The 19,839-nt window shown below is 40.5% G+C and overlaps 1 protein-coding gene across 7 annotated transcripts in view; it reads left to right on the forward strand.

Moving 5' to 3' along the window:
* PRKDC (protein kinase, DNA-activated, catalytic subunit) overlaps positions 1-19,839 on the forward strand; it is a 247,069-nt gene that overhangs the window by 98,225 nt on the left and 129,005 nt on the right. For all 7 annotated transcript variants that reach the window (XM_036094045.2, XM_078072404.1, XM_078072405.1 and 4 more), the window contains one exon: positions 18,967-19,174. In XM_036094045.2, the coding sequence (XP_035949938.2) occupies positions 18,967-19,174 (208 nt within the window). The remainder of the gene's footprint in view (positions 1-18,966; positions 19,175-19,839) is intronic.

Raw genomic sequence — 19,839 nt, forward strand, 5'->3', positions numbered from 1 at the left:
CCTATTAGCTAGGATTTTGTTGAGAATTTTGGAATCCATATTCATCAGGGATATCGGACTGAAATTCTCCTTTTTGATGGGCTCTATGCCTGGTTTGAGGATTAAGGTAATGCTGGCCTCATAGAATGAGTCTGGAAGGTATCCTTCTGTTTCTATTTATTGAAACAGCTTTAGGAGAGTAGGTATTATTTCTTATTTGAATGTTTGGTAGAATTCCCCAGGGAATCCATCAGGCCTTGGACTCTTGTTTTTGGGAGGTTTTTGATCACCGCTTCAATCACATTACTGCTTATTGGCCTATTCAGGTTGTCAGTTTCTTCTTATTTCAGTCTTGGTAGTTTATAGGTTTTCAGGAAGGCATCCATTTATTTTATTTTATTTTATTATGTTATATTAGTCACCATACATTACATCATTAGTTTTTGATGTAGTGTTCCATGATTCGTTGTTTGCATATAACACCCAGTGCTCCATTCAATACATGCCCTCCTTAATACCCATCACCGGGCTAACCCATCCCCCAACCCCCCTCCCCTCTAAAACCCTCAGTTTGTTTCTCAGAGTCCATAGTCTCTCATGGTTCATCTCCCCCTCCGAATTCCCCCCCTCATTTTTCCCTTCCTACTATCTTCTTTTCTTTTTTAAACATATAATGTGTTATTTGTTTTAGAGGTACAGGTCTGTGATTCATCACTCTTACACAATTCACAGGGCTCACCATACCACATACCCTCCCCAGTGTCTTATCACCCAGCCACCCCATCTTTCCTATCCCCCCACCACTCCATCTTTCCTATCCCCGCACCACTCCAGCAACCCTCAGTTTGTTTCCTGAGATTAAGAATTCCTCATATCAGTGAGATCATATCATACTTGTTTTTCTCTGACTTATTTCGCTTAGCATAATACCCTCTAGTTCCATCCACGTTGTTGCAAATGGCAAGATTTCATTTTTTTGATAGCTGCATAATATTCCATTGTGTGTATGTATATATATATATATATGTGTGTGTGTGTGTATGTATATATATATATATATATACACCACATCTTCTTTATCCATTCATCTGTTGAGGACATCTTGGCTTTTTCCATAGTTTGGCTTTTGTGGACACTGCTGCTATAAACATTGGGGCGCACATAACCCTTGGCATCAGTACATTTGTATCTTTGGGGTAAACACCCAGTAGTGCAATTGCTGGGTTGTAGGGTAGCTCTGTTTTCAACTTTTTGAGGAACCTCCATATGTTTTCCAGAGTGGCTGCACCAGCTTGCATTCCCACCAACAGTGTAGGAGGGTTCCCCTTTCTCCGCATCCCCGCCAACATCTGTCATTTCCTGACTTGTTAATTTTAGCCATTCTGACTGGTGTGAGGTGGTATCTCATTGCAGTTTTGATTTGGATTTCCCTAATGCTGATTGATGTTGAGCACTTTTTCATGTGTCTGTTGGCCATTTGGATGTCTTCTTTGGAAAAATGTCTGTTCATGTGTTCTGCCCATTTCTTGATTGGATTATTTGTTCTTCGGGTGTTGAGTTTGATTAAGTTCTTTATAGACTTTGGAAACTAGCCCTTTATCTGATATGTCATTTAAAAATATCTTCTCCCATTCTGTCGGTTGTCTTTTGGTTTTGTTGACTGTTTCCTTTGCTATGCAAAAGCTTTTTATCTTGATGAAGTCCCAATAGTTCCTTTTTGCCCTTGCTTCCCTTGCCTTTGGCGATGTTTCTAGGAAGAAGTTGCGGCTGAGGTCAAAGAGGTTGCTGCCTGTGTTCTCCTCTAGGATTTTGATGCATTCCTGTCTCACATTTAGGTCTTTCATCCATTTTGAGTCTATTTTTGTGTGTGGTGTAAGGAAGTGGTCCAGTTTCATTCTTCTGCATGTGGCTGTCCAATTTTCCCAACACCATTTGTTGAAGAGACTGTCTTTTTTCCACTGGAAAATTCTTTCCTGCTTTGTTGAAGATTAGTTGACCATAGAGTTGAGGGTCCATTTCTGGGCTCTTTTCTTTTCCACTGATCTGTGTGTCTGTTTTTGTGCCAGTACCATACTGTCTTGATGATGACAGCTTTGTAATAGAGCTTGAAGTCTGGAATTGTGATGCCCTCAGCTTTGCTTTTCTTTTTCAACATTCCTCTGGCTACTTGGGGTCTTTTCCGGTTCCATACAAATTTTAGGATTATTTGTTCCAGCTCTGTGAAAAATATCCATGGTATTTTGATAGGGATTGCATTGAATGTGTAGATTGTTCTAGGTAGCATAGACATTTTCACAATATTTGTTCTTCCAATCCATGAGCATGGGATGTTTTTCCATTTCTTTCTGTCTTCCTCAATTTCTTTCATGAGTATTCTATAGTTTTCTGAGTACAGATTCTTTGCCTCTTTGGTTAGATTTATTCCTAGGTATCATAGGGTTTGGGGTGCAATTTTAAATGGGATCGACTCCTTAATTTCTCTTTCTTCTGTCATGTTGCTGGTGTATAGAAATGCAGCTGATTTCTGTGCATTGATTTCGTATCCTGCCACTTTACTGAATTCCTGTAGAAGTATAGTAGTTTTGGGGTGGAGCCTTTGGGTTTTCCACATAAAATATCATATCATGTGCACAGAGTGGAGTTTCACTTCTTCTTTGCCAATTCGGATGCCTATTATTTCTTCTTGTTTGATTGCTGTGGATAGGACTTCTAAGTACTATGTTGAATAACAGTGGTGAGAGTGGACATCCATGGCATGTTCCTGACCTTAGGGGGAAAGCTCTGTTTTTGAGAATGATATTCACTATGGGTTTTTCATAGATGGCTTTTAAGATATTGAGGTATGTACCCTCTATCCCTACACTCTGAAGAGTTTTAATCAAGAAAGGATGTTGTACTTTGTCAAATGCTTTTTCTGCATCTATTGAGAGGATCATGTGGTTCTTATTCTTTCTTTTATTAATGTTTTGATTTGCGGATGTTGAACCAACCTTGCAGCCCAGGGATAAATCCCACTTGGTTGTGGTGAATAATCCTTTTAATGTACTGTTGGATCCTATTGGCTAGTATTTTGGTGAGAATTTTTGCATCCATGTTCATCAGGGATATTTCTAATTCTCCTTTTTGATAGGATCTTTGGTTTTGCGATCAAGGTGTAATGCTGGCGTGATAAAATGAGTTTGGAAGTTTTCCTTCCATTTCTATTTCTTGGAACAGTTTCAGAAGAATAGATATTAATTCTTCTTTAAATGTTTCCTAGAATTCCCTTGGGAAGCCATCTGTCCCTGGACTCTTGTTTTTTGGGAGATTTTTGATGACTGCTTCAATTTCCTTAGTGGTTATACGTCTGTTCAGGTTTTCTATTTCTTCCTGGTTCAGTTTTGGTAGTTTATACATCTCTTAGAATGCACCCATTTCTTCCAGATTATCTAATTTGCTGGCATAGAGTTGCTCATAATATATTCTTATAATTGTTTCTATTTCTTTGGTGTTGGTTATGATCTCTCCTCTTTCATTCATGATTTTTTTTTTTTTTTATTTGGGTCATTTCTGTTTTCTTTTTGATAAGTCTGGCCAGGGGTTTATCAATCTTACTCTTTCAAAGAACCAGCTCCTAGTTTCGTTGATCTGTTCTGCTGTTCTTTTGGTTTCTATTTCATTGATTTCTGCTCTGATCTTTATTATTTCTCTTCTACTGGGTTTAGGCTTTATTTGCTGTTCTTTCTCCAGCTCCTTTAGGTGTAGGGTTAGGTTGTGTATTTGAGACCTTTCTTGTTTCTTGAGAAAGGCTTGTATTGCTATATACTTTCCTCTTAGGACTGCCTTTGCTGCATCCCAAAGATTTTGAATAGTTATGTTTTCATTTTCATATGTTTCCATGAATTTTTTAATTCTTCTTTAATTTCCTGTTTGACCCATTCATTCTTTAGTAGGATGCTCTTTAGCCTCCATGTATTTGAGTTCTTCCAACTTTCCTCTTGTGATTGAGTTCTAGTTTCAAAGCATTGTGGTCTGAAAATATGCAGGGAATGATCCCAATCTTTTGGTACTGGTTGAGACCTGATTTATGACCTAGGATGTGATCGATTCTGGAGAATGTTCCATGGGCACCAGAGAAGAATGTGTATTCTGTTGCTTTGAAATGGAATGTTCTGAATGTATCTGTGAAGTCCATGTGGTCCCGTGTGTCATTTAAAGCCTTTATTTCCTTGTTGATCTTTTGCTTAGATGATCTGTCCATTTCAGTGAGGAGGGTGTTAAAGTCCTCTACTATTATTGTATTATTGTTGATGTGTTTCTTTGCTTTTGTTCTTAATTGGCTTATATAATTGGCTGCTCCCATGTTAGGGGCATAGATATTTACAATTGTTAGATCTTCTTTTTGGATAGACCCTTTAAGTATGATAAAGTGTCCTTCCTCATCTCTTATTATAGTCTTTGGCTTAAAATCTAATTTGTCTGATATAAGGATTGCCACCCCAGCTTTCTTTTGGTGTCCATTAGCATGGTAAATGGTTTTCCACCCTTTCACTTTCAATCTGGGGGTGTCTTTGGGTCTAAAATGAGTCTCTTGCAGGCAGCATATCAATGGGTCTTGTTTTTGTATCCAATCTGATAGCCTGTGTCTTTTGATTGGGGCATTTAACCCGTTTACATTCAGGGTAACTATTGAAAGATAGGAATTTAGTGCCATTGTATTGCCTATGAGGTGACTGTTACTGTATATTGTCTGTGTTCCTTTCTGGTCTATGTTACTTTTAGGCCCTCTCTTTGCTTAGAGGACCCCTTTCAATATTTCTTATAGAGCTGGTTTGGTGTTTGCAACTTCTTTTAGTTTTTGTTTGTCCTGGAAGCTTTTTAACTCTCCCTCTATTTTCAGTGACAGCCTAGCTGGATATAGTATTCTTGGCTGCATATTTTTCTCGTTTAGTGCTCTGAATATATCATGCCAGTCCTTTCTGGCCTGCCAGGTCTTTTTGGATAGGTCTGCTGCCAATCTAATGTTTCTACCATTGTAGGTTATAGAACTCTTGTCCCGAGCTGCTTTCGGGATTTTCTCTTTGTCTCTGAGACTTGCAAGTTTTACTATTAATTGTTGGGGTGTTGACCTATTTTTATTGATTTTGAGGGGGGTTCTCTGTGCCTCCTGGATTTTGATGCCTGTTTCCTTCCCCAAATTAGGGAAGTTCTCTACTATAATTTGCTCCAGTATACCTTCTGCCCCTCTCTTTCTTCTTCTTCTGGGATCCGAATTATTCTAATATTGTTTCATCTTATGGTATCACTTATTTCTCAAATTCTGCCCTCGTGATCCAGTAGTTGTTTATCTCTCTTTTTCTCACCTTTCTATTCTCCATCATTTGGTCTTCTATATCACTAATTCTTTCTTCTGCCTCATTTATCCTAGCAGTTAGAGCCTCCATTTTTTATTGCACCTCATTAATAGCCTTTTGGATTTCGGCTTGGTTAGATTTTAGTTTTTTATGTCTCCAGAAAGGGTTTCTCTAGTATCCTCCCTGCTTTTTTCAAGCCCAGCTAGTATCTTTATAATCGTCATTCTGAACTCTAGTTCCGACATCTTACTAATGTCCGTATTGATTAGGTCCCTAGCAGTCGGTACTGCCTCTTGTTCTTTTTTTTTGAGGTCAGTCTTTCTATCTTGTCATTTTGTCCAGAGGAGAATAGATGAATGAGAGAACAAAAGGCTAACAGGGTAACAGAGACCCCAGGAAAATGTACACTAAACAAATCAGAAGAGCCCCGAAACCAGGGGGAAAGAAAGGAAAAGAAAGAAAAAAAAGAAGAATATGATCAAATATGATCAGGCTGCTGCATAGATCAGTGCCACACACTAGAGCTTGGGCATATTTTGGTCTGTTAGAAGAAAGTGCCTCCCAAAATTTTAAAGAAAGAAAAACTTATATATGTACAGAAATAATGGTTAATACGATGAAGGGATGGAATATGATTGTAAAGATGAAAATTATAAAGGATTTTATACAAGCAATTGACAAGATAGGAAGTTCATTGAATAAAGAAAGAAGAGAAATTAAAAGAAAAAAAAAAACGTGATCAGGCAGGAGACCAGAACAAAGCCATACACTAGAGATTTAGGGTATATTTTGGTCTGCTAGAAGAAACTGTATCCTAGAATTTTAAAGAGAGAACAATTTATATATATATACATATATATATGTATATATATGTATATATATACACAAAAAATAAGGTTAACTACAGTGAAGGGATAGAATATGACTCTAAAAATGAAAAAGATTTTTTATTTTTTTTTTTAATTTTTTTATTGTTATGTTAATCCCCATACATTACATCATTAGTTTTAGATATAGTGTTCCCTGATTCATTGTTTGTGCATAACACCCAGTGCTCCATGCAGAACGTGCCCTCCTCAATACCCATCACCAGGCTAACCCATCCTCCCACCCCCCTCCCCTCTAGAACCTTCAGTTTGTTTTTCAGAGTCCATCGTCTCTTATGGTTCTTCTCCCCCTCCGATTTCCCCCCTTCATTCTTCCCCTCCTGCTACATTCTTCTTCTTCTTTTTTTCTTTCTTAACATATATTGCATTATTTGTTTCAGAGGTACAGATCTGAGATTCAACAGTCTTGCACAATTCACAGCGCTTACCAGAACACATACCTCCCCAGTGTCCATCACCCAGTCACCCCATCCCTCCCACCCCACCCCCCACTCCAGCAACCCTCAGTTTGTTTCCTGAGATTAAGAATTCCTCATATCAGTGAGGTCATATGATACATGTCTTTCTCTGTTTGACTTATCTCGCTCAGCATAATACCCTCCAGTTCCATCCACGTCGTTGCAAATGGCAAGATCTCATTCCTTTTGATGGCTGCATAATATTCCATTGTATATATATACCACATCTTCTTTATCCATTCATCTGTTGATGGACATCTTGGCTCTTTCCACAGTTTGGCTATTGTGGACATTGCTGCTATAAACATCGGGGTGCACGTACCCTTTCGGGTCCCTACTTTTGTATCTTTGGGGTGCAATTGCTGGATCATATGGTAGCTCTATTTTCAACTTTTTGAGGAACCTCCATACTGTTTTCCAGAGTGGCTGCACCAGCTTGCATTCCCACCAACAGTGTAGGAGGGTTCCCCTTTCTCCGCATCCCTGCCAACATCTGTCATTTCCTGACTTGTTAATTTTAGCCATTCTGACTGGTGTGAGGTGGTATCTAACTGAGGTTTTGATTTGGATTTCCCTGATGCCGAGTGATATTGAACACTTTTTCATGTGTCTGTTGGCCGTTTGGATGTCTTCTTTGGAAAAATGTCTGTTCATGTCTTCTGCCCATTTCTTGATTGGATTCTTTGTTCTTTTGGTGTTGAGTTTGATGAGTTCTTTATAGATTTTGGATACTAGCCCTTTATCTGATATGTCATTTGCAAATATCTTCTCTCATTCTGTCAGTTGTCTTTTGGTTTTGTTGACTGTTTCCTTTGCTTTGCAAAAGCTTTTTATCTTGATGAAGTCCCAATAGTTCATTTTTGCCCTTGCTTCCCTTGCCTTTGGCGATGTTTCTAGGAAGAAGTTGCTGCAGCTGAGGTCGAAGAGGTTGCTGCCTGTGTTCTCCTTTAGGATTTTGATGGACTCCTGTCTCACATTGAGGTCTTTCAACCATTTGGAGTCTATTATTCTGTGTGGTGTAAGGAAATGGTCCAGTTTCATTCTTCTGCATGTGGCTGTCCAATTTTCCCAACACCATTTGTTGAAGAGACTGTGTTTTTTCCATTGGACATTCTTTCCTGCTTTGTCAAAGATTAGTTGACCATAGAGTTGAGGGTCCATTTCTGGGCTCTCTATTCTGTTCCATGGATCTATGTGTCTGTTTTTGTGCCAGTACCATACTGTCTTGATGATGACAGCTTTTTAGTAGAGCTGGAAGTCCGGAATTGTGATGCCGCCAGCTTTGCTTTTCTTTTTCAACATTCCTCTGGCTATGCCGTGTCTTTTCTGGTTCCATACAAATTTTAGGATTATTTGTTCCATTTCTTTGAAGAAAGTGGATGGTATTTTGATGGGGATTGCATTGAATGTGTAGATTGCTCTAGGTAGGTTTGACATCTTCACAATATTTGTTCTTCCAATCCATGAGCATGGAACGTTTTTCCATTTCTTTGTGTCTTCCTCAATTTCTTTCATGAGTATTTTATAGTTTTCTGAGTACAGATCCTTTGCCTCTTTGGTTAGATTTATTCCTAGGTATCTTCTGGTTTTGGGTGCAATTGTAAATGGGATCGATTCCTTAATTTCTCTTTCTTCTGACTTGTTGTTGGTGTATAGGAATGCCACTGACTTCTGTGCATTGATTTTATATCCTGCCACTTTACTGAATTCCTGTATGAGTTCCAGCAGTTTTGGGGTGGAGTCTTTGGGATTTTCCACATAAAGTATCATATCATCTGCAAAGAGTGAGAGTTTGACTTCTTCTTTGCCGATTTGGATGCCTTTGATTTCTTTTTGTTGTCTGATTGCTGTGGCTAGTTCTTCCAATGCTATGTTGAATAGCAGTGGTGATAGTGGACATCCCTGCCGCGTTCCTGACCTTAGGGGGAAAGCTCTCAGTTTTTCCCCATTGAGAATGATGTTCGCTGTAGGTTTTTCATAGATGGCTTTTATGATATTGAGGTATGTACCCTCGATCCCTATGCTCTGAAGAGTTTTGATCAAGAAAGGATGCTGTACTTTGTCAAATGCTTTTTCTGCATCTATTGAGAGGATCATATGATTCTTGTTCTTTCTTTTGTTAATGTATTGTATCACGTTGATTGATTTGCGGATGTTGAACCAACCTTGCAGCCCAGGGATAAATCCCACTTGGTCGTGGTGAATAATCCTTTTAATGTACTGTTGGATCCTATTGGCTAGTATTTTGGTGAGAATTTTTGCATCCATGTTCATCAGGGATATTGGTCTGTAATTCTCCTTTTTGATAGGGTCTTTGTCTGGTTTTGGGATCAAGGTAATGCTGGCCTCATAAAATGAGTTTGGAAGTTTCCCTTCCATTTCTATTTTTCGGAACAGTTTCAGGAGGATAGGTATTAATTCTTCTTGAAATGTTTGGTAGAATTCCCCTGGGAAGCCATCTGGCCCTTGGCTTTTGTGTTTTGGGAGATTTTTGATGACTGCTTCTATTTCCTTAGTGGTTATAGGTCTGTTCAGGTTTTCTATTTCTTCCTGGTTCAGTTTTGGTAGTTGATACATCTCTAGGAATGCATCCATTACTTCCAGGTTATCTAATTTGCTGGCATAGAGTTGCTCATAATATGTTCTTATAATTGTTTGTATTTCTTTGGTGTTGGTTGTGATTTCTCCTCTTTCATTCATGATTTTGTGGATTTGGGTCATTTCTCTTTTCTTTTTGATAAGTCTGGCCAGGGGCTTATCAATCTTGTTAATTCTTTCAAAGAACCAGCTCCTAGTTTCGTTGATCTGTTCTACTGTTCTTTTGGTTTCTATTTCATTGATTTCTGCTCTGATCTTTATTATTTCTCTTCTCCTGCTGGGTTTAGGCTTTATTTGCTGTTCTTTCTCCAGCTCCTTTAGGTGTAGGGTTAGGTTGTGTACTTGAGACCTTTCTTGTTTCTTGAGAAAGGCTTGTATTGCTATATACTTTCCTCTTAGGACTGCCTTTGCTGTATCCCAAAGATTTTGAATAGTTGTGTTTTCATTTTCATTGGTTTCCATGAATTTTTTTAATTCTTCTTTAATTTCCTGTTTGACCCATTCATTCTTCAGTAGGATGCTCTTTAGCCTCCATGTATTTGAGTTCTTTCCGACTTTCCTCTTGTGATTGAGTTCTAGTTTCAAAGCACTGTGGTCTGAAAATATGCAGGGGATGATCCCAATCTTCTGGTACCGGTTGAGACCTGATTTATGACCTAGGATGTGATCTATTCTGGAGAATGTTCCATGGGCACTAGAGAAGAATGTGTATTCCGTTGCTTTGGGATGGAATGTTCTGAATATGTCTGTGAAGTCCATTTGGTCCAGTGTGTCATTTAAAGTCTTTATTTCCTTGTTGATCTTTTGCTTAGACGATCTGTCCATTTCAGTGAGGGGGGTGTTAAAGTCCCCCACTATTATTGTATTGTTGTCAATGTGTTTCTTTGCTTTTGTTATTAATTGCCTTATATAATTGGCTGCTCCCATGTTAGGGGCATAGATATTTACAATTGTTAGATCTTCTTGTTGGATTGACCCTTTAAGTAAGATATAGTGTCCTTCCTCATCTCTTATTATAGTCTTTGGTTTAAAATCTAATTTGTCTGATATAAGGATTGCCACCCCAGCTTTCTTTTGGTGTCCATTAGCATGGTAAATGGTTTTCCACCCCCTCACTTTCAATCTGGGGGTGTCTTTGGGTCTAAAATGAGTCTCTTGCAGACAGCATATCGATGGGTGTTGTTTTTTAATCCAATCTGATAGCCTGTGTCTTTTGATTGGGGCATTTAGCCCATTTACATTCAGGGTAACTATTGAAAGATAGGAATTTAGTGCCATTGTATTGCGTGTAAAGTGACTGTTACTGTATATTGTTTGTGTTCCTTTCTGGTCTATGTTGCTTTTAGGCTCTCTCTTTGCTTAGAGGACCCCTTTCAATATTTCTTGTAGGGCTGGTTTCGTGTTTGCAAATTCCTTCAGTTTTTGTTTGTCCTGGAAGCTTTTTATCTCTCCTTCAATTTTCAATGACAGCCTAGCTGGATATAGTATTCTTGGCTGCATATTTTTCTCATTTAGTGCTCTGAATATGTCCTGCCAGTCCTTTCTTGCCTGCCAGGTCTCTGTGGATAAGTCTGTTGCCAATCTAATGTTTCTACCATTGTAGGTTACATATGTCTTCTCCCGAGCTGCTTTCAGGATTTCTCTTTGTCTCTGAGACTCGTAAGTTTTACTATTAGATGTCGGGGTGTTGACGTATTTTTATTGATTTTGAGAGGGGTTCTCTGTGCCTCCTGGATTTTGATGCCTGTTTCCTTCCCCAAATTAGGGAAGTTCTCTGCTATAATTTGCTCCATTATAGCTTCTGCCCCTCTCTCTCTTTCTTCTTCTTCTGGGATCCCAATTATTCTAATGTTGTTTTGTCTTATGGTATCGTTTATCTCTCGAATTCTGCCCTCGTGATCCAGTAGTTGTTTATCTCTCTTTTTCTCAGCTTCTTTATTTTCCATCATTTGGTCTTCTATCTCACTGATTCTTTCTTCTGCCTCATTTATCCTAGCAGTTAGTGCCCCCATATTTGATTGCACCTCATTAATAGCCTTTTTGATTTCTACTTGGTTAGATTTTCGTTCTTTAACTTCTCCAGAAAGGGTTTCTCTAATAACTTCCATGCTTTTTTCAAGCCCAGCTAGTATCTTTAAAGTGATGATTCTGAACTCTAGATCTGACATTGTACTAATGTCCGTATTGAGTAGGTCCCTGGCAGTCGGTACTACCTCTTGTTCCTTTTGTTGAGGTGATTTTTTCCGTCTTGTCATTTTGTGCAGAGGAGAATAGATTAATGAGAGAACAAAATGCTAGCAGGGTAACAACGTCCCCAGAAAATATACTCTAAACAAATCAGAAAAGACCTGAAGCAGTGGGAAAAGAAAGGGAAAGAGAGAAAAAAGAAAAAGAAAGAACAAAAGAAAAAAGAAAAAGATAAAGATAAAAACAAACAAAAGCAGAACAAAACAAAAACAGAATGTGATCAAATATGATCAGGCTGGTTTATAGATCAGTGCCACACACTAGATTTTGGGTGTATTTTGGTCTGTTAAAAGAAAGTCCCTCCCAAAATTTTAAAGAACGAAAAACTTATATATGTACAAAAATAAGGGTTGATATGGTGAAGGGATGGAATATGACTGTAAAGATGGAAATTATAAAAAATTTTAAAAAAGATTTGATAAGTTGTTTGAAAAAAGAAAGAAGAGGATTAAAAAAAAAAGAAAGAAAGAAAGAAAAAAGGGAGAGAATGTGATCAGGCAGGGGAGTAGGAAAAAACCATACACTAGAGATTTAGAGTATATTTTGATCTGTTAGAAGAAACTATCTCAAGATTTTAAAGAGAGAACAACTTATATATATATGCCAAAAATACGGGTAACTACTATGAAGGAATAGAATATGACTTTAAAAATGAAAAATAAAAATGTTTTTTTTTTTTTAAAAAGGAATTGATAAGATGTTGGTTGAAAAAGGGAAAAAGAAAAATTCAAAAAAAAAAAAAAGAAAAAAGAAAAAAAGACAGTTAAAAAAAATAATTAACTTTGAAAGACTAAAGAGTCATGGTAAAAAAGCCATGAATTCTATGTGCAGTATTCCCCTAGCCCTGGAGTTCTGCCGTTCTCATTGATCGGTAAACTTGGTCTTGGCTCACTGTTCTCGCTGATCTTCTGGGGGAGGGGCCTGTTGCCGTGGTTCCCAAATGTCTTTGCCGGAGGCAAAATTGCCCCGCCCTTGCCGGTCCGGGCTAAGTAATCTGCTTGGGTTTGCTCTCGGGAGCTTTTGTTCCCTGCAAGCTTTCCGTACAGCTTTGGAGGCCGAGAGTGAAAATGGCGGCCTCCCAGTCTCCGCCCCGGAGGAGCCGAGAACTCGGGGTCCCGCTCCTCAGCGAGCCCCCAGAGAAATGCAGTCAGTCACTCCCGTCTCCCCAGTCTCCGGCCACACTCCGCGCTAACCCGGCCTGTGACCGCGCCTTTCTATCTGGCACCCGACCCCGGGTGGAGTCTCCAAACCCAGCAGATCCCCGCGGTGCGCTCCCGCACCTCTCCTCCTGGGGGAGGAAGGTGAGTCTCCCCGGATCTGCCGCTTGTTGGGTCCCTGCTGGAGGAGCAGTGGCCCGACTGTGCCGCGGATCACAGTTTATGGCAACCCCGAGCTGAGAGCCCGCGCCTGGGCTCCGTCTCTGCAGCCGGCTTCCCTGCTCCGATACCTGGGAGCTCTGCCACACTCAGGCACCCCCGGTCTTTCTGTGACCCCGAGGGTTCTGAGACCACACTGTCCCGCGAGGGTTCCACCCCCCACTTCGCCACCAGAGTGACATCCCTCAGCGGAGCAGACTTCTAAAAGTTCAGATTTTGTGCTCCATGGCTCTATCACTTGCCAGAAGCGGCCGATGGAGGCCCCTCCCCCGCCGTCTATCCTCCCGAATATCGCCTCGGATTCACTTCTCCGCACGTCCTACCTTCCAGAAAGTGGTCGCTTTTCTGTTCAGAGAATTGTTGCTATTCTTTTCTTCGATCTCCTGTTGAGTTTGTAGGTGTTCAGAATGGTTTGATCCCTATCCAGCTGAATTCCTGAGAGGAGACGAAATCCAGGTCTCCTACTCCTCCGCCGAAAAAGATTTTTTAAAAAGGCATTGATAAGATGTTGGTTGAAAAAGGGAAAAAGAAAAATTCAAAAAAAATAGAAAAAGAAAAAGAAGAAAATTTTAAAATTGAAGACTAAAGAATCATCGGGAAAAAAGCCATGAATTTTATGTGCTGTATTCCCCCAGTGCTGGAGTTCTACCGTTCTCGTTGATCAGTAAACCTGGTCTTGGCTGGCTCTTCTTGCTGATCTTCTGCGGGAGGGGCCTGTTGCAGTGATTCTGAAATGTCTTTGCCTGAGGCAGAATTCACCAGCCCTTGCCAGGGACCAGGCTAAGTAATCTTCTCGGGTTTGCTCTCAGTAGCTTTTGTACAGTTTTCTGTACAGCTTTGGAGGACGAGAACTCGGGACCCCACTCCTCAGTGAGCCCCAAGAGAAAAGCAGTCAATCACTGCCGTCTCTCTGGTCTCCAGCCACACTCCATGCTCACCCGGCCTGTGACCGAGCATTTCTATCTGTGGTACAGGACGCCGTTTGGAATCTCCAAACCCAGCAGATTCCTGCGGTGCAATCCCACGCCACTCCTCCCCAGGGAGGAAGGGCAGTCTCCCCAGCTCTGCCGCTTGTTGGGTCCCTGCTGGAAGAGTAGTGGCCTGACTGTGTCGCGGATCACGGTTTATGGCAACCCCGAGCTGAGATCCCACACCTTGGCTCCGTCTTTGCAGTCAGCTTCCCTGGTCTGATACCTGGGAGCTCTGCCGCACTCAGGCACCCCTGGTCTTTCTGTGACCCTGAGGGTCCTGAGACCACACTGTCCCAGCAACGGTTCCACCCCCCGCTTAGCCACTGCAGCAACATCCCTCAGTGGAGCAGACTTCTAAAAGTTCCAATTTTGTGCTGCACTGCTCTATCACTTGCCGGTAGCTGGCTCCCTCCCACCGTGGTCTGTCTTCCCAAGTATCGCCTCGGATTCACTTCTCCACACGTCCTAACTTCCAGAAAGTGGTCGCTCTTCTGTTCATAGAATTGCGGCTATTCTTTTCTTCGATCTCCTGTTGAATTTGTAGGTGTTGAGAATGGTTTGATAGCTATCTAGCTGAATTCCTAGGACCAGACAAAATTTAGGTCTCCTACTCCGCCATCTTGCTCTCCTCCGAAGGCATCCATTTCTTCCAGGGTCCTCAATATTAGGATATAGCTGTTGGTAATAATTTCTTTTTTTTTCTTTTTTTTTTTTTTTTAAAGATTTTATTTATTTATTTGACAGAGACAGTGAGAGAGGGAACACAAGCAGGGGGAGTGGGAGAGGGAGAAGCAGGCTTCCCACGGAGCAGGGAGCCTGATGCGGGGCTCAATCCCAGGACCCCAGGATCATGACCTGAGCTGAAGGCAGACACTTAACGACTGAGCCACCCAGGTGCCCTGTTGGTAATAATTTCTAATAATTGTTTTTATTTCCTTGGTGTTAGTCATTATCTCTCCCCTTCATTCATAATTTTATTAATTTGGGTCCTTTCTCTTTTCTTTTGGATAAGTCTAACCAGGGGTTTATCGATCTTATGGGAGATCTTCTTTCAAAGAACCAGCTTCTAGTTTCGTTGATCTGATCTACTTTGTTTCTGCTTTCTAATTCATTGATTTCTGCTCTAATCTTAATTATTTATTTTCTAATGTGTCGCTTAGGCATCGTTTGTTGTTTTTTCTCCAGTTCTTTAAGATGTAAAGTTAGTTGATGAATTCGGGATTTTTCTCTTTTTTTGCGTGAGGCTGGGATGGCTATGTATTTCCCTCTTAAGACCGCCTTTGCAATATCCCATAGGTTTTGGACAGATGTGTTTTCATTCTCATTGGTTTCCATGAATTGTTTAAGTTCTTTGATTTCCTGGTTGACCCCAATCATTCTTGAGCAGAGTGGTCTTTAGCTTCCAAGTATTTGAATTTCTTCCAAATTTTTTCTTGTGATTTGAGTTCCAGTTTCAAAGCATTATGGTCTGAGAATATGCAGGGAATAATCTCAGTCTTTTGGTATTGGTTGAGACCTGATTTGTGGCCCAGTATGTGGTCAATTCTGGAGAAAGTTCCCTGTGTGCTCAAGAAGAATGAGTATTCTGTTGTTTTGGGGTGGAATGTTCTGTATATATCTATGAGGTCCATCTGGTCCATTGTGTCATTCAAAGCTCTTGTTTCTTTGTTGATTTTCTGCTTAGATGATCTGTCCATTGCTGAGAGTGGAGTATTGAGGTCTCTTACAATTAACGTATTGTTATCAATATGACTCTTTATTTTGGTTAACAGTTGGCTTATGTAGATGGCTGCTCCCATGTTGGGGGCATAGATATTTACAATTGTTAGATCTTCTTGTTGGATAGACCCTTTAAGAATGATATAGTGTCCTTCTGTGTCTCTAACTACAGTCTTTAGCTTAAAATCTAATTTGTCTGATATGAGAATTGCTACCCCAGCTTTCTTTTGATGTCCGTTGGCATGGAAGATGGATCTCCATCCCTTCACTTTCAGTCTGAATGTATCTTCAGGTTCAAAATGAGTCTCTTGTAGACAGCATATGGATGGGTCCTGTCTTTTTATCCAATCTGCAACCCTCTGCCTTTTTATGGGAACACTTATGCCATTCACCTTCAGAGTGATTATTGAAAGATATGAATTTATTGTCATCATGTTGCCTGTGAAGTCCTTGTTTCTATAGATTGTCTCTGTAAATTTCTTTTCTATATCACTCTTGGGGTCTCTCTCCTTTTATAGAACCCCCCTTAATATTTCTTGCAGGGCTGTCTTAATGGTCACATATTCTTTCAGTTTCTGCCAGTCTTGGAAGCTCTGCATCTCTCCATCCATTCTCAATGACAGCCTTGCCGGCTAAAGTATTCTTGGCTGCATGTTCTTCTCATTTAATACCGACTATGTCTTGCCAGCCCTTTCTGGCTTGCCAGGTGTCTGTGGATAGGTATGACGTTGTTCTGATGTTCCTCCCTCTGTACGTAAGGAATCTCTTCCCCCTAACTGCCCTTAAGATGGTTTCCTCAGTTTTAAAGATTTGCAAGTTTTACTATTACATGCTGGAGCTTTGGTCTGTTTTCCTTGATCTTGGGAGGGGTCCTCTCTGCCTCTAGGACACGAATGTTTGTTTCATTCCCCAGATTAGGGAAGTTCTCAGCTACGATTTGCTCAAATATATCTTCTAGTCCTCTCTCTCTCTCCACCCCCTCAGGGATCCCAACAATTCTGTCATTGGAATGTTTCATGGTGTCACTTATTTCTCTAATTCTGTTTTCATGGATTTTAAGCTGTTTCTCCCAGGCCTCCTCTTTTTCCATCTTTTCTATCAATTTGTCTTCTAGATCACTAATTCGTTCTTCTGCCTTGTTTACCCTAGCTGTTAGAGTATCTACATTAGATTGGATCTCATTGATAGCATTTTTTAAGTTCTGCCAATTCAGCTCTCATTTCTGCCCTTAGGGACTTTATGTTGCCATTAATCTATTTCTCCATTCTAGCTATCGTCTTTATAACTGAAGTCCATTTCCAACATCTTGCTTATATCTGTATCCATTTGTAAATCTGTGGCAAAAGTCACAGTCTCTTGAGTCGTTCCTATTTTGGGGGGTCCTCCTAGTCATTCTATTGAGGGGTGGTTGAGGGAATATACAGAGTCCAAATTATTCACCACAACCCAAGCGAGATGCACCTGTTTTATAGGGGCCGTAGTATTGTCGGCCTCTTGTTCTCCCAGCCTGTCTTCCAGGGGAGGGACCTGTCATGCAGTTACTCAGGCAACCCTGTTTGGGCAGAGTTGCCCTGCCCCCTGTGGTGGGGGGGGAATTGGGCTCAGTGAAAACCGGTTTTTTGGGGCTTTTGTTGTCTGTTGGCTTTCCCTGGTGGCTCCCCACGTCTCTTCCGAGAGTCAGAGCGGAAGAGACCGTTTCCAACCCTCTGCCTTAGAAGAGAGAGATCGCAGTCTGTTCTTCAGTGAGCTCTCCAGGCCAAGCCATCTCCGTTTCTGTCTGTGCTGCTAAAAACGGCAGCATCGTGAGTTGTGTGCCCCTCAGCGGTGCTCCCAGCTCTCCCTTCCAAGTCCAGGCACATCTTTGCCCTTCTAAAACCACCAGCCACCCCCAGTTCTCACATGTGGCCCCACCACTCCAGGTTTCAGTCCAGGGGGCTGCCCTAAAGTCCTTTCCCCACCTCTACCGGTCTGTGAGTCTGTGCCCCGTCCCCAGCACCAGAGGCTTTCGTGCACTGATGGTGCAGGATCCCGAAGGCTCCCTCCCCCTTCCATTTATCTTCCGATATCTGCCCGCGGAATCACAGCTCCCCGGATCATACCTCGAAACCAACTGCCTGCAATATTCTGTTTGTAGAGATTCAGATATATCTTCTTACATCTCATTCTGATTTTGTGGGTGATCAGAGTGGTCTGGTAGATATCCAGCTCAATTCAGGGGATCAGTTGGAATAAGTTCCCCTACTCCTCTGCCATCTTTTCCTCTCCTTCCTTGCCAATATATCTTTAGCATGGATTCCAAAACATAATTCAAAAGGTAAATGCGTTTGTAATTTTGCCAGCTTTCACCGCATCCCTTTTTTGGGGGCTATAATTTTTTGCATTTCCTCGGCAGTGTACAAGAGTGCCTATTTCATCACAGTCTTGCCAGTACAGTATATTGTGATTTTTTCCAATTTTATAGGTGAGAAAGAATTTTTCAGTGTTGCTTTAATTTATATTTCTCTTATTACGAATGAAATAGAGTATATATTCATATATTTAAAGCTCATTTGCATTTATTTTCAGTAAACTATCTGCTGGCCCGTTTTTATAATCAGATTTTGCTCTTTTTCTTTTCCTCTAACTCCTTTTAGCTTTCTCTGTAAGAGTTTTAAGGCTGTGCATCTCTGCTGTGCTCACTATCAGGAAGCTCCTCAAAAGAATTTAAATCTAAGATAGTGCCCAAATAAATATTACAGAAGCCCATGTAGCATTTAATAGTTTCCTGAGCCTTAAAATTTTATGACTGAATTACCTTCTAAATCAAACATTTTTGCCCTGGTTAATATTTAACTACTGAGTATCAGGATTTTAGAACTGGAAAAGGATTTTAATGATCCTTGAGTCTTAACCTCATATATTTGTAGGTGAGGAAACTAACTCTGTATTCTTGGTTTATAGACAAAATCTTACAGATGATCATTCAACTATCTTATATTCCAGATGAGAATATAAAGGGCCAGATGAATATATCTTTGTATAGGAGATAGGAATGGCAGTTTGTTACTAGGAAGAGACTAGAATTTTTAAATTGTAACTCCTGAGTTTCAAATTCTGGAACTGTGATCATCTTCAGGCCTGAGACTATCCCAAAGCCTTCCAGATGTTTTCTAAAGAAATCAGATTTGAAAGTAAATGAAAACAGTTCTTAATGCCTAAATTTGGCATGAAGATTTCTGGGGACGAGTACCATAATATGGTTCATGTACAAATGTTTCCTGTATTTCATGGTTTTTATGTATAATAATCTTTAAAGTTATTTATAGTCATTGGTGTTTATTTTGCTTGTTATGTGGGTAGGCACTCGTAAAATATTTGTTCAAAGCAGGGATGTTCATATAATTTTCTTTTTTTCTTAGGAGTTCATGTGTCACACAATTAGCCCTTTTGGAAAGGGTGTACAGAATGTTCAAGAGGGACGACCTACTTTCAAATGTTACTCGCCAAGCGTTTGTAGATCGCTCCCTTCTCACCCTTTTGTGGCATTGTAGCCTGAGTGCTTTGAGAGAATTCTTCAGCAAAATTGTGGTGGATGCCGTTGATGTGTTGAAGTCTAGATTTACAAAGGTATTGTACATCTATTATTAAATGTAATATTACTAAGAATTGACAAATCTCCTTGATCGGTGTCCTTAAAAATTGCAGTGTGTTCACTCAGAGGATCTTTAGTGCTCAAGGAGTGTTACCTCAACAGTTTGATAACAATCTGTAGTTACATGGTTCTGCATTAGGTTCCTGAGGGTGCTGTAAGAAATTACCACCAATGTGGCTTAGAACATCAGAAATTTATTCTCTTTTCGTTCTGCAGGCCAGAAATCAGCATCCTTGGGCTTCAGTGAAGGTGTTGCAAGGCTCCAGAGGCCCGAGGGGCAAATCCGTTTTTTGCCTCTTCCCGCTTTTGGTGGCTGCCAGCATTCCTTGGCTTGTGGCCCGATCACTCCTCTCTTTGCTTCTATGGTCACATTGCTCCTCCTCTTCTAATTGCTCTCTGCCTCCCTCTTATAAATATATGATTGCATTTAGGACCCACTTAGATAATCTCCCCATCTCTTTACTTGATTTTATCTGTATAATCCTTTTTTATCATATAAGGTAACATTCACGGTTCCAGTGATTAGAACATGGTTATTTGTAAGGGGATATTATTCAGCTGAATACAGTCTACCTGCACCAAATATTCCCACTTGCAAAATACATTTATCCCATCCCAATATCCCCCAAAGTCTAAATGC

The sequence above is a fragment of the Halichoerus grypus genome, chromosome 5 (genome assembly GCF_964656455.1).
Source record: "Halichoerus grypus chromosome 5, mHalGry1.hap1.1, whole genome shotgun sequence".
Classification (NCBI taxonomy): domain Eukaryota; kingdom Metazoa; phylum Chordata; class Mammalia; order Carnivora; family Phocidae; genus Halichoerus; species Halichoerus grypus.